Source organism: Neopsephotus bourkii, unplaced genomic scaffold (genome assembly GCF_033783945.1).
Source record: "Neopsephotus bourkii isolate Nb327-2 ecotype Australia unplaced genomic scaffold, CSIRO-AGI_Nbou_v1 NB_973, whole genome shotgun sequence".
Lineage (NCBI taxonomy): Eukaryota > Metazoa > Chordata > Aves > Psittaciformes > Psittacidae > Neopsephotus > Neopsephotus bourkii.
This window is the reverse complement of record NW_026901467.1, coordinates 596,676-611,221: the sequence shown is the minus strand read 5'-3', so window position 1 is coordinate 611,221 and position 14,546 is coordinate 596,676. Positions and strand designations below refer to the sequence as shown.

The following is a 14,546-nucleotide window of genomic DNA, read 5'->3' as shown; positions in this document are numbered from 1 at the left end:
CAGATTGACATAAGCATAATCAAGACCAAAACTCACACAACCATCAGTTTTGCACGGTGAATATACGTTGTGGTTTAACCCTATGCCATATGGATTTTCAACTTTCTGCTATTATTAAAAACACATTATTGCATACTGAACACACTTAGCATACTAAAATTGGATTATCAGTGAATTTTGTTAAAAATAAGTCCCCGGTGGTATGCAGGAAGTTTCCAGGTCTAACATCCTAGGGGTAGTATTTCACGAGCCCTAGCATCCAAGGGCAGTATTTCATGAGCCAAGACAGCAGAATTAGAAAGAATGCTGCACTAACGAGGAAGATGGGCTACAACCCAAACTCTATGAGGCCAGAGGTAATGCTATTATTGATGTTACTGGACTAGACTTTCAACTTTCGAATAGCCTGGAAGAAGAAAAGCAAACAGGATAGTGGAGTGAGACAGGCCCAGGCTGGGACTGATCTGGTCTGAATAGCTCAGCTGGGCACACAATAAGTACAGATACAGACATAAAACCTGTGCCAAGTTGAAACTCAGGGGCAATTTCTAGAAAAGCAGAACTGCTTAGACTGTACCTGTGAACCCTTATCATTGCCTTGAAATCTGCAGAGTTTGGAGGAAAAAAAGCTCTACAGCACCATAAGAGTGCAATCAGACAGCTTAGAAATGAAACCACGTTCCTCAGCCTACATCACTAAAGCTAAAAGCAGGGGGCTACCCTTAATTAGGCAGATGTGAAAAAGCTAAACCGAGGAATGAGTTCTCATTTTGAGAAGACCTCTAGGTCAGGCTTCAAAATGAACCCTTTCAAGATTTCAAAATAGAATTTGTCCCCTCTTCACCCAGCATCAGTTAAGCATTGCTTGAATGTGATCAGTGAATTGAGAGAGCTGAAAGGCTCTCCCTTCACCTTTCACTCACCTTTATCAGTCAGAAGAAAAGGGAAGGACAGTTCATACCATTCCCGTGTGCAATTCACTTTGCCTGTATTTTTATTTTGGAAACACAGAGCAGTAAGTAACGAAGTCCTACCAGTAACAAAAACCTATCCTAAAAGAGAGCTAGGCAAATAACCTTTGTAATGGCGTAGCCCCCTATTTCAGCATCAGACACTAACAAGCTGAAATGTTCTTCTGTCTAACTGATGCTTTGAATTATTTTAATGACTGCCATTTTATATTTTAACTCCTTGGACCAACTGCAATTGTCCTAAATTTTAGCTTTGCCATTCAGTTACTACATGGGACACATAAAACTCTTGTAGTTTCCTGCTCTGATAGGATCTGCACATTTGCAATTCTGCTTCCCAGTGTACTTTTTTTGTGTGGCTTCGAAACGCTCCCTGCCAGTAAAACCAAATTATTTAACTGTTCTGAGAAAATTAATGCAAAGGGACAGAAAAAGATCAAGCTGAGTTTATTTCAGATGTGGATACAGATCCACGGAATGCTTCTGGCATTATTCACCCATCTCTCTTTAACACTGTGGTGATGCAGCATCTTGGTTAGCGTGGTACCTAAGCTAACCAGTTTCGCTTAGCATCCTCCTCCAGGATGGGACTGCAGGCAGATTGTACAACCCAAGTGTGTTGCACCCACTCACTCACTGTAAACTCAGACCCCACAAAACTTCCTGGAGAGTGAAGAATCGAAGGAGAAAACTGTTCAAAGCATTACAGTGTGCAATTTCAACACAAGGCATAACAGAACTAGCTATGTGGGAGGATATTACTTCATTATAAACTTAAATCAGATGCCCAAAGATTTCTGTCACCTCCAGAGACCATTCTATCAGGCTCTACAAGAGGTATTCCAGTGGAAGAAAAATAGCCCTACACCCTCCCCCCTCTCCTCCAGGCTTGAGAAAGTTGTATGGCTTTTTTAACAGTTTCTAATGAAATCCCATATTATTGCTTCTCCCCTGGGAGACTTCAAAAGTCATGCAAACTTCACAGAGCCCACATGTTCATAAACCTCAAGCAAAAGACCAGTAAGGAAATAAATTGCAGTTTTCCAATTAGCATTTGACATTCTTTACTGTTTTCTTGCTGGGGTGAATTTGTCTTTCTTCTAAACCATCCTGATATATGAAATGAGTTACTAAACCCGGCATTATTTCATGTTTTAAGGCACGCTGAAATCAAACACTCCAATTCACAGTGGGATTTGCTCTCTGCATAATATTTGGGTGAAATATGAAACAAACCCAGCAGTTTCAAACATGTTAAAGGGGCTAATATGTACATGACTATTTTCTTCAAGCTCCTTATTGTGTATTCACAGCTACTGCCAAACACAACAGCAGAGACGGGGCATTAGGATATGAAATGGGAAGTGGTCAGGTTTTCAAAGCGAGCTGCTGGGTGCCGAACACTTTTGAAAGTCTGGCCCCTGACTCTTTGGTGCTGCTCCAGAAAGAAATATCTCTCTGCTGGCAGCTGGCCAACCAGCTTTGGAAATCATTTTGCACAGTAATTTCAGTAAAGCATAAAAGCCAATCCCCAGCTTTCTCTGCCTGATTAAGCACTGTCACCAATCGCTGTGCAGCTCTAAGGTACGCATGAAATATTCCTAGATAAATCCTCCATCTCCAGAGAAATGTGTTTCCTGTACAACTGTAAATCCAGGTTCTGTGTTGAAACTAATCCAGTCTGGCAGTGCTATGGCCCTAAAAAAGTTTCCTTGGAAACGACAAATTTATGCAATGGCAAAGTCATCCAATCTTTTCATGCCAGTATATTATATTAAAAACACCTGGTTTATTTATACAATGACTTACAGATCACAGTCCTAGAAATAATAATACATAAACTTTATAGCAAAAAATATACATATAATAATTCATCCTTCTATGATATATAGAAATGATGTATATTTGAGTGTGTGGACATATATATAAATATATGGGTTGTACTTACGTTTTAGGGTACTTGTGTATAGATATGTGTATGTACATACACACAGTATACATTTATATATCTTTCTAGGCGCCATGTGTGTATACATAAACACACATAAATACACACACAGGAGCATATTTACACTCTGTGATTAGACGTGTATTTTGCAGTATCTGCACACAAACAGCTGGAGTCTTTCACTGGCTGTGAGCATCAAAGGGGTCAGTGACCACACACATTAATGTCCACGGGAAGAGAACTAATGTCATCGCTGTGGGCACAGGACTGGCTTGATGCATCTTCCTTTATGAAGAACTAAATTTGCTGGACACTGGCATCCTGCAACGCAGGGCTTGTTGCATGGGCCAATCTCATTCCAGTTGTCACATGTTTTGATACATCCTGGACCACAGGTATCATAAACTGCACCGTGTTTACACTGAGTTGCTGTAAGACAGTTAAAAGAAACAAAATACCATATTACACAAAGGCCACAAGGAAAGTTAGCTATCTGCTTGGTTTGGTTAGCTATCTGCTATCACCTAGAGGAAAAAAATTACTCGTGATTACAGTACATTAAATTCAGCACTACTTTTCATCACCAATACAATGGTAGCAAATTTCCTAATCAAAAGGTAGCAAGTTCCTAGCAGTCTTAACTTATTTTGAGTATTTTAACACAGCTGATGGTATATAAAGCTTTGGTAAGGTTTGTATCTATAAGCAGATCTATGCTTTATATTTAAGGCTTGACATTGTTCATTTATGTGTTACTATAATTTATCAAAGACTCCTGAAACATTTACAAGGACAGACAGCTACTATCAGTCCCACTCCTACAGGAAGAAAAGAGAGTTGTTCACCATGTCAGATTTTCTAGCCCTAAGATAATACTTTCAATATTGCACGTTGCAGCAAATTCAAACAATGCTGTTAATTCTGCAGCACCATTTCTAAACCATGACAAAACAATAAAAATCAGTTATTTCCATGCTTTATGCTATTTTACCAAGGGATCACCGAGAATGAGAATTCTTGTACTTAATGATTCCAGTATCTATTCATTGATTTATGTAGCTGACAGTTCAATGCATTTCCAACATAAGAGACCACTGAGGGCTCAGCTAAAAGCTCTATATCCCCTTAAGATCAATATTTAAACTCTTAACATTTTATATCCTGACTTTTTAGTATGGAGTATAATACATGCTTTGATAATGAATAGAAGTCTGTTATTCTTTCTAATGGCTGTGGTGATGGTAAAACCAAGTACTAACAGTTTATAGATGGTAAGGGATTCTCAAGCATCTAGAATCCTCTCTTCCTATTTACAAAGAGGTGATTGCGTTAAGAAGGTTTCGACCATTTTGGAAGAGATAGAAAGTCCAGATTTTTTAAAGAACAGCCTTATGGACAGAAGCATGCTGTTCTGTGGTGAGGGTTTGCCTTAGAGTGCCATTACAGTACTATTATTATTCGTAAAGAGAAAATAGGCAGAAATATGTTGATTAAATATGTATAAGAGTGAATAATAGAGGATGGAAGTCTTAGTGCTAAAGCATCATAAATTTAAGGGGCTCCTCCTCACCAGTGACAAGGTGATCTTCAAAACAGCATCAACTTCTTGCAAGTTCTACTTCTTATGATTTTTATGATATTTATGTATATGTCGAAAAATAGCCCTGAAGAAGGAATTCTGTCAGGAATGCATACAAAATTCTCCGGACATAGATATTAAATAAACAAACAAAAAAATGGATAGTACAGCAGAAAAATACCCGGGAGTTACAGAGAATCAACAGCTAAATATTAGACAGATACTAGATTTTAGGTAGGTATTAGGGACAAAAAAGCTCTCTAGCTTTCAGCATGAGAAAGTACCAGAGCAAGCTACCCAAAAACTCCGGGAGACACCTTTTACTGCATATCCCTTTAGAGCAGGTTGGAAAAAAACATGTTTTAGCAATGTTCAAGACAGGCTTATTCAGCTTGTGGGAACAGATGTTTTGAGCGCTCTTTTTCCAGCTTTCCCCTTCTCTCTTGCTGTGCATGATAGCTTTCATGCACACTGAAGAAGAAACAAACAACAGGAATAATTAAAATGAAGTCTAAATGAACAGGAAATACAGAAGGTGGGAAAAACATGCAAGCAATAAGTGTAAAGTAAAATATTAGATTCACAACTCTGCACTTACATAGTGTGTTAAGAATAGTGACTGAATCTCTATAAGATGGGAGATTAAAATGTGTTTGTAAACAACGTATTAACTGTCCAGAAAAGTAGACTGAGATATCCAGAGATGGATAGTGATTTTGCACACAATTTGAATTCTTTAAGGGGACTGTTTACTAGAAACTTCTGTCCCTCCTCTCTGAAAAGGAGTTTCCCTTTGAAGGATCCCTAATGGACCAACCACAAACAAACACCAGCCTTCAGTACACGCAGTTTCCATCTAGAAAGGTCTCTGAGCTTCCATTTTTAGGCTGTACAGGTTTCATCCCACAAAGCTTCAGTGCAGTAACAGCCAGCTCATTTGTTCCACCTGAGCTCTGTTTAGTGCCTCAGCCAGTGGGTTTCAGGGAAGTTGGCCAAGGTCTCCTTTCCACTTCCTCATCTCTGCCCAGAGCAAATGAGAACATATTACAGCCTGCCTTCAGCAGCAGTGGCATCTCTAAGTAGTCCCCAGCTCTGCTCTACCACACATGGATGTGGTATGTCAAAACACCTCCTTCTCCTTCAGATGATGCCATGTAGAAGATAACATTACTTTATTTTCTGCTGTAGGCAGCCTAGAGTGGCATTATTAACTTGCTGTCAAGGGGAAAATCAGAAAAGTACAATGGCTGCTGTTTCCTGGATGGTTTTTATTGTTGAGTGCTTCAGTTCCTAACATGTGGTGTGATTGATCCAGAACATTCCACTTCATCAACACTTTAAAAAATAAAAATAAACACATTCTGCAGTAGGCTTCCTGGGGCGTGCTGAAATGAATCAGTACCATGTAAACATGGAAAACAGAAGTGATGCCATTGCACCCGTCTTTTAAGGCAAATTCCTCTCTTAAAGAACCGAGCTCTGTTAGTAATAACTTCCTTAGTGCACTAGCAAAAAAATAATTATTCAAAAACCCAACCCCAAAGCACAAAAGTTACTAATAATACTGCATTTTGCAATGTTACCAGTCCCAACAGGATTTTTCCACTCTTCTTCTAGAACATGTGTTTGGCATGACAGATGTGAGCTTCCTCAGACCACTTTCTGAGCTGGCAGGATGATAGCCAGCTCCAGTCCAGAAGCCATATAGACACATAAATACAGTACTGTGCCTGAGCTAATAAACCCTGCCTAATAAGGCTATATAGTTTTCAGACCAGGGCTGGGTTATTCCAGCCAGTTTGGCAGCTTCACAGAGAAGGCTTTTATCTGTCTGCGCCTGTCTTTGTAGACATGGTTGTAATTATTTAGGAAGAATTCTTGTTCCCCAACACAAAAGCCAAAACACCTAACATGAAACTGCTGAAGGATTCCCTTGGTGGAGGATATCTGGTAAATCTGATTCCACAGAAATTCCTAAGCTAATTTGTGCATCGTCCTGCTTCTGCTGGTGTTGAACAATATGGGCTTTTGAGGTGTTCTGTAGGACTTTCAAACCGAATGCTACTCGTGGCGCTTGTAATTCACAACATCTCCCTTTCTAGCATAGCAGAAGGCAACAGATCTGGGCACTGACCTTTTAATGATACACTTGTGTAAATCTTTTCAACTTTTAGTTTTTAAAGAGTTTCCACCGAAATGTCAGAATAGCCTTATGATACGTACTCACACGCAATAAAGCAATTAATGGAAAGCAACATGTAGCAGGGAAAAAGAGTGACTCTGGCCAGAAAATTCCACAGCAGAGAAGAGGGGACCAAGGAGAGAAGAGTCAAAATCACATATACACTCATCCTCCTCTAGCCTGGCCAATCACATAGGAAAAAGAGAAAATTGTTCAGTTTTTATGAGGCTGTTAGGGCATGTCAGCACATCAGTGCTACCATGTGCATTTTGCACTTTATTATAGTCCATATATGCTTTTTATTCTTGCCTGTATAGTCATGCCCATGACAGGGAGTTACTGCCATCTGCCATCCTTGAGTCTTCTTTCTCTCAGTGCCCTCGGAAATTCAATGTGAAATTACTATGGCCCAAGTCCTTTCACCACTTCAGATTACTTAATTGCACTTTATAAACTGCTTGCTTGGCCTTTCTTGGGCTACTCTCCCCCTGCCCCTTTTTTTCTATTTCCTTTCCTCTTTAAACCTCTTCCATTTGTATCCTTTATTTTACACCTTGTATCACTTTGTTTTATTTCTTCTGTCCCTCATGCTGGATCTCCTGGCATTTTTTCTTCTCCATCACTCATATTGCTTCATGTGGCTGTCCTAACAAGTCTAACTTCCCACTATTTCCCACAGAAACCCATATTCCTTTCCAAACCCTCTCAGTTGTCATGCAGATCTCACAAGCCTTTTCCTACCATAAGCATATTCCCTATTCATTAGCTTCTTCTCTTCACCCCTCCAGTTAAATGACAGCTGACATTCTCCATACCAAGTCAAGCCCAAAGGACAGCAAACCTTGAGCAGGAGTATTTTGTGGAGCACTGAAAGGAGAATATGCTGCTGCACTGGGGGAAGAAGAAGAGCAGGCAGGGAACAAGACATGTAATTCAGCCTCCTGAGCATCCTGTTTGGCTGGCCCTTCAGACAACACAAGCTCTCTGAAGGTTGTAAAAATGAGCTAAGCATACACCAGTCAGGGTAGAGGAACTGGCAGCCACACAAGATCTGGTTTTATAACACACAAAAGAATAATTAAAACCCGACTTTACTAATAAGCATACTCCATTTTCATCAGAACACAGCTCTTCCAAGTATCCTACTAGCTATGAAATGTCAAGCAGGAAATGAAAGTCACAGAGTGCTAAAATTTTATTACGGATATATTGTTTCATACCCAGGAACTTTTATCCGTAATTAGGACACAATAATTGTAACTACAAGTTTGGGGGAGAAAAAAAAACAAGTTAAAGATTAAAATCTTGGTGCTGGCTGCTGGTAAATTATGGAGTTCAGTGGAGGCACTTTAATGTAATGCTTACTGCATGATTTACTGTAGAAGATGGTGCTACTTTTCTGATATTGGGTGCTTAAGTGTTTTGAGGGTACTTGACCAATACAGCTTATCTGTATCTTCTGCTTAGTAAGATTTCCCCTTTCCCTCTAGAAGCCTGCACTGAGATTAAAAACTTGGGTGGATTTAAGCAGTTCTTTCATTAGCTTTAATGAAAGATGTGCATTTAAATTCCTTCATAATGTTCTCTCAAGGACTGTTTTTGCCTCAGAAACTTTCCTTGTCTTTGGTAAAATGCCAGAAAAAAAAAAAGTGAAAAGAAGCTTCAATTAGCTAAGTCGTGATATGCCAGCACTTGTATAAACTCCTTAAGGCAGGGACTGGAGTTTTTATTCCTTTTACAGCACCAGCCAGAGTAGGGTCTCAGTCTGAAGTGCTTTGGACAAAAAAATGAATAACTAAAGTCAGGATGCTAGCAGATCAATAGATTAAAATGACATACATTGTATGGCTGAGACCACATCCTTGAGTAGGGCTTTCACTTAGTGACACCCTGTTTGGATTTTTATGTTCCTTCGTAAAAAAAAAAAAAAAGAAAAAGGAACCTTTTGGGAACAGTCAACCAAGTGTAATTTGCTCTGTCATTCCCTCATCCCTGCTATGGTGACTTCAACAGAAAAGGAAACTGAAGTTGAGAGAGCAAACCCTGAGCCACACATGATCACCAGAATGGACCACAGAGCAATAGCTCTTTGACCAGCAGTGAGTATCCTTCTCTCATTGGTTTTTGTTTTTTTTTTCTCCAACTACTGTCAATTGCTTTACATAAACCTGAATACACTTCCAGGCAAACCAATGCCATTATAGAATGTCCTAAATTACTGAGACCATCATCAGGGGAAATATTAATCTGCAATATTGCATTTTACTTCAAGTGACCACAACCACAGGCCACCACTTCTCACGGAAACAATTATGCACAATCACTGGCAATTAATGCAGTCCTAATCACATGGGGAATCTGGTCCAAGCACCAAAGATAATGCAAGTTTGAATTTTAATATTCCCATTAAATACATTATCTCTCCTTCCCTTGTTGAACCTACTGCAATCATATATGCATGTTGTCTCTGGAAATATAGCTGTATTTAACAGAAGGTCAAAGGAGTCTAAACACTGTCTGTAATCACAGAATCCTGGAATGGTTTGAGTTTGAAAGGACCTGAAAGCTCATACAGTTCCAATCCCCAGCCAAGGGCAGGGACAGCTTCCACTAGACCAGGTTGCCCCAAGCCCCATCCAAACTGGCCTTAATCAACTGTTTACATATCCTGAAAGAAAAAGGCATGTACTTCTTCCTGGAAATACATAAAATTAAGACAGGTGGCATTAGAGGTGAAAAGTTTGCAGCAAAATAAACATGTCTGGTATTTGATGGTTACAAATCTTTCCTCATAAGGTCTTTCTCTATAATTCAGCATGCAAGTTCCCTGCTGGTACATCCGGTCCTTTCTAGATGGTTCATTTTTGATCCTCCTCCAACAGTAAAAGGACAGTAGCCTATTAGCCTATGCACTGGCTTACAAAGAAGCAGCCCCAAAACACTTACCTGCACAGGTCTGCTCCGGTACCCAGTGGACTTTGAGCCCTTCCCTCTGACAGGCTCGGGCATACGCCAGGAATGACTCGCAGTAGCAGTTTTTATGAACCGGGCACTCACACATGTCAGTCACACAGGACCTGCAGAACGAAGCCCCAGAACAGAGAATCAGGGAAAGCTTTGGTAGATACCTGTCCAAGGTTTGGAGCTGTTTACTTTCCAGTCCCATGGAATTTAATGCCACAGCAACTTGTGCTAAATGGCAGGGAAGTTAAACACATCTCTGCTGTTACATCCCAAGGGCTCAGCTCTTTTTAAATGTGCTGCTCTGATGCAGAAAGCCTCAAGGGCATCAGGGAGACAACCATGCAGAAAAACAGGAAAGTGAGAAGAGGATACAAGGAATGTCAGACAGAGAGTACCAAGACCACAGTGGGAGAAGGCAAACTCCATTTTTGCAACAATTGTTTCAACACAAGATAAAGACTTCTTTCTTATTCCCTGCAAAGTAGTAATTTAATAATTATACCAATATTAAAAGCAGCATTGTTAAGTGGATGAGTTCTGCAGGTAATTAGCACATGCCCATCCATACAAAGGATGAGAAATGGTGCCTTCTACTAGGTTACCTCCAACCTCTCCTTGGCCTTGAAGGCCCCAACATAGCTAAATGCCTGTGTTCTCAGCAGCATCACTACTAAATGCCAGACTTTAAGAGACTCCAAAGGAAAAGGGCTCATGCAGCATAACTGAGCAGTTCTCATGCTAGGAAATCCCACAGGCACTTGTTAATATCACCCTCTTCTTCCATTTCATAAGATGGAATCATCATAAAACATGGCAGGGAGCAAAACTGCTACTGTGTGTGTCACCACTATATTTCAAGTTATTTCATCCAGAGAGTGTGCCCATTTGGCATAGACATAAACTGTAACTGTCAAGAGCCAGCAGACTTGCAGTCAGCAGTTTCTGCATCTGCAGAATGCTTGAGTGCTTCAGCAAATGCAGCAATGCAAATTCAGAAATGCCAAGTAGCTACTGCTCTGAGTGGAATCATTAGAATGCAGGGACAAGGTGCCCTCTGAAAATCATGCCTTTAGTTCCTCTGCTTTCCAGAAGTAGCTCTGTGCATGCACCTTGGGTGTTCCTCTGCTCCATGCATATTCAGGGACTTTCCTACGTGTGTGAGAGGTGCAAATCCTCTAGAAAGACCAAGGGCTGAAGTAAAAACGAGCTCTCCATGTTAATTGCTCTTGCTGTGGACCAAAATTTCAACTGTCTATAGAAAAAGAATGGATACAGGCTTAATTTTCCAGAAACCTTCCCTATAGCTGAGGAGGTAATAGCTTGGAAAAGGTGCAAGCACCTCAGAGTAATTAGGAGCCTTAATGGCCATACAATGCTTTAGTGTCACTGAGAACTCTTTATTCAAAAGTAGGAGAGAGAATTAGTGGTCCTTCAAACACACACAAGCTTGTTCCTGCATATCCAACAGTGCCCCTTAAAGAGGAATATTTACCCTTGCCAAAGTCACCGGCTCTTTCAGTGACCACGTGGTTAAACCTGACAGTTATACTTGACGTTTCCATGAGCTTTCCTTCATTTTACTCTCAGTGGACCCCCAACACAAAATTACCTAAAAATTCACTGTGTGACAAATATGCAATGTAAATGCTAACGTAAAAAGGTTATCTGTCCTGCAATTACTGATATATGCTTACTGTGAACAAACAGAACTGCTTTGGAGCAAGTCTACAACATGCTTGTTTCTACAAACCAGCGGTTTTCATTTGAAATTACTTTCTAGGGATGATGCAATTTTATTTCACTTTAGTTCTGTGGTAGGTCCCTTTACATCTTTCCCAGTAACAGATGTTGCTGTATGGGTATCACAGCTGATGGGCTGCAAGAAAGAGATTAGCACAGCATCCCTGGCATTGTTTGATGTTGTTAGCTGATAAAAGGCCTTGTATAAGCACAAAGGGTCACCTTTTTATGTGACACACTAAACGAGTTTACACTGTTTCCTTTGGCCACAACATGTTTGTGATGTCTTGCTAGCATCCCTGCAGCTGGCACTGCTCCATATACCCCACAGCATTTAGGAGGTGTATGTCTCATTTTACAGTGAAGTAGATGCTGGTTTGCTGGTGCAGCAAATTATTAGCACAAAGGGAGCCTGTAATAATCTTAGAACCAGAGGATCATTTGGGTTGGAAGGGACCCCAAAGCTCATCCAGCTCCAACCCCTGCCATGGGCAGGGACACCTTCCACTAGAGCAGGTTGCTTCAAGCCCCTGTGTCCAACCTGGCCTTGAACACTGCCAGGGATGGGGCAGCCACAGCTTCTCTGGGCACCCTGTGCCAGCACCTCAGCATCTGCACAGGGAAGAACTTCTGCCTAAGAGCTCATCCCAGTCTCGCCTCTGTCAGTTTAAAGCCATGCCCCCTTGCCCTGTCCCTACGTACCCTTGTCCACAGATACAAATTCAATTATTAAGGTATGATTTCATCATCTTTTTGTCCCTGTGCTAACCTCCTTTATCAATCACAATGTGCTGCTCTCCGTGCAGACTTAGTTATTATAAAACTCTGTGTTATTTAGGAATGTTTGCCAGTACCATGTTGGCTATGTGTTCACTGACTTCCTGCCTTAGAAATTATAAAATCCTAAACCTGAGGTACTGCCTCTGCTTTCTCGAGCATAAATACATTTCCATTATCCAGAGGGGGATGCCATCTCCTGCACTGAGTCAATGCACCACCAGCTATCCCAGATGCTTCCATCATGGCAAGATACCACCATCAGCCACGCAGTCTTCTTAATCATCAGTACGTTGGTGGCAAGACTAGCACTCACCCTGACAAAGACTGGGCATGGTCTGGGGGATGAGGGAGGCCAGGGCACTGTTTTTGGTCTGCAGGAAAGCAACCTCTTTGAGGCTGCATGGAGTTTAGCCCCTCTATACATGTGAGTGACACTACACCATTAACCCTTGGCATCCAGAGATGTTCAAGGCTGCTCCAATTCAATGTTTCACTCTGTATTCTCAGAGTTTCACTCCAGAGCGAAACATCTCCAGTTTGACTGAAATTAGCACGATATGATACAGTGTTCAGCATGTGTGTCCACTAAGGAAGGTAGTATGCTCCATGCAACACAAACAATCCTCTGATTCGTTACATACCTAATTACTTGGGTAGCTTTTATTTTCCTGAAGTGTTTAATCCTGTTGACAGCTGCTGGGCTCAAGCCCTAAGCGTGGCTAAAGAGTAATCATCAGATTGCGGCAGGTTTATTAATGAATTACAATTGATAATTATTTCTAAGAATATATTAACTACCATTAAATGAAAAATGAGGGTAAAGGAAACAATATCCACAGCTGCTAAGAAGTATCAATCAAAATAAACCCTTTTTTTCCTCCTTTAATGAAATTCCTTGGTGACAAGTTTAATGCATTAGTATTAATTGCAGTTAGATGAATTGGAAGTTGAAGGAGCAGGGTATGATAAATAGATTCGGTGACACTAACTGCATATGTGTAGAGGTTTAGCTGTACTCTAATCTGACTGACAAGCAACAGGAAAATAAAATTCTAGTAAAACTCCGGAATTAAGCCAATAATGAAGTTGTACTGACAAGGTACCACACTGCACACTAACAGAGACTTTGGGTCTTCCAAGGTACTGTGACACTTTACCAAGACCAAAATATTTGCTTAAATGAAGCTTCAATATAAATCCATTACATTCATACAGAAATAATCTCATAAAATTGCAGGGCAAGTTACTTATGAAAGAAGCCATTTTACCAGCTACAGAAATACACACAAGATATTTCTGGGCAGCTTAGCTCTGCTCTCAGTGAAATCATACAGAGAGGCAATGATGTTGTCATCCAAAACAAAATGACATTACTTTTAAGGACATATTTACGTATTTACATTCATTTGTGATGGTGCGCTTTATCTGGAGACCCTGCTTCAAATAAGCACCAGAGCACAGCCCACCTCTCAGTCCTCAGCTGGTACCAAGTGCCTCACTGTGATGCCTTTTGATGCTGTGGATGCTGCCTGCAGGGTGTGTATCAGAGATGCCGCTAATCAGGGGTGTATAATCACCAACTGCTGCAAGGGGAAATCCATGAAAGTGAAGGCATCCGGCAGCTGTGGGACACACCCTTGGAGGAGACAAACACACACACACTCTGCTGCCACATCTTCAAAGAGAACTGCATGAGTACACTCCTTCAACAACAGCCATTTTTCACATTAAACTATGGAAAGTCTCCAAGTCCCACAAAAGGGCAAAGAACTGAGTCCTGTGCTACACGCATGATTAAAAGGAGGAAGAAGAAAAGATCAGAGCAACAAAGCCTACAGCTTTAGTCAGTGCCACGCAGGACTGAAATGGCAGATGTTCACTTGATGAACACGGTCAGTTCCTTTTCCTTTGCAGTACACACAAATACACAACTAGAACCTGGGGAGACCTTATAATAGTCTTCCAATACCTAAAAACGGCTGACAAGAAATCTGGAGAGGGGCTTCTACAAGAACATGTACATACAGGACAAGGGGAATGGCTTTAACCTGCCAGAGGGGAGACTGAGATGAGCTCTTAGGCAGAAGTTCTTCCCTGTGAGGGTGGTGAGACATTGGCCCAGAGAAGCTGTGGCTGCCCCATCCCTGGCAGTGTTCAAGGCCAGGGTGGATGGGGTTTGGAGCAACCTGCTCTAGTGGAAGGTGTCCCTGCCCATGGCAGGGGGTTGGAACTGGATGAGCATTGGGGACCTTCCAACTCAAACCAGACTGGGATTTTAGGAGGGACTATTTCTTTTTGGATGGGCTCTTTTTCCACATTTCACAACAGGAGTTTGATGCAGGGCATTTTTCAAACCTCCCGATGCCTTCAAGAAGTGGATCT

General features: G+C 41.1%; 1 protein-coding gene across 4 annotated transcripts in view; it reads right to left on the bottom strand.

The window, feature by feature from the left end:
* Nucleotides 1-1,402: 1,402 nt before the first annotated feature.
* Nucleotides 1,403-14,546, bottom strand: part of BMPER (BMP binding endothelial regulator) — a 145,914-nt gene continuing 132,770 nt past the window's right edge. For all 4 annotated transcript variants that reach the window (XM_061359386.1, XM_061359385.1, XM_061359389.1 and 1 more), the window contains 2 exons: nt 9,627-9,757; nt 1,403-3,348 (listed from right to left, as the gene is read on the bottom strand). In XM_061359386.1, coding sequence (XP_061215370.1) covers nt 3,167-3,348; nt 9,627-9,757 — 313 coding nt within the window. In that variant the 3' untranslated portion in view covers nt 1,403-3,166. The remainder of the gene's footprint in view (nt 3,349-9,626; nt 9,758-14,546) is intronic.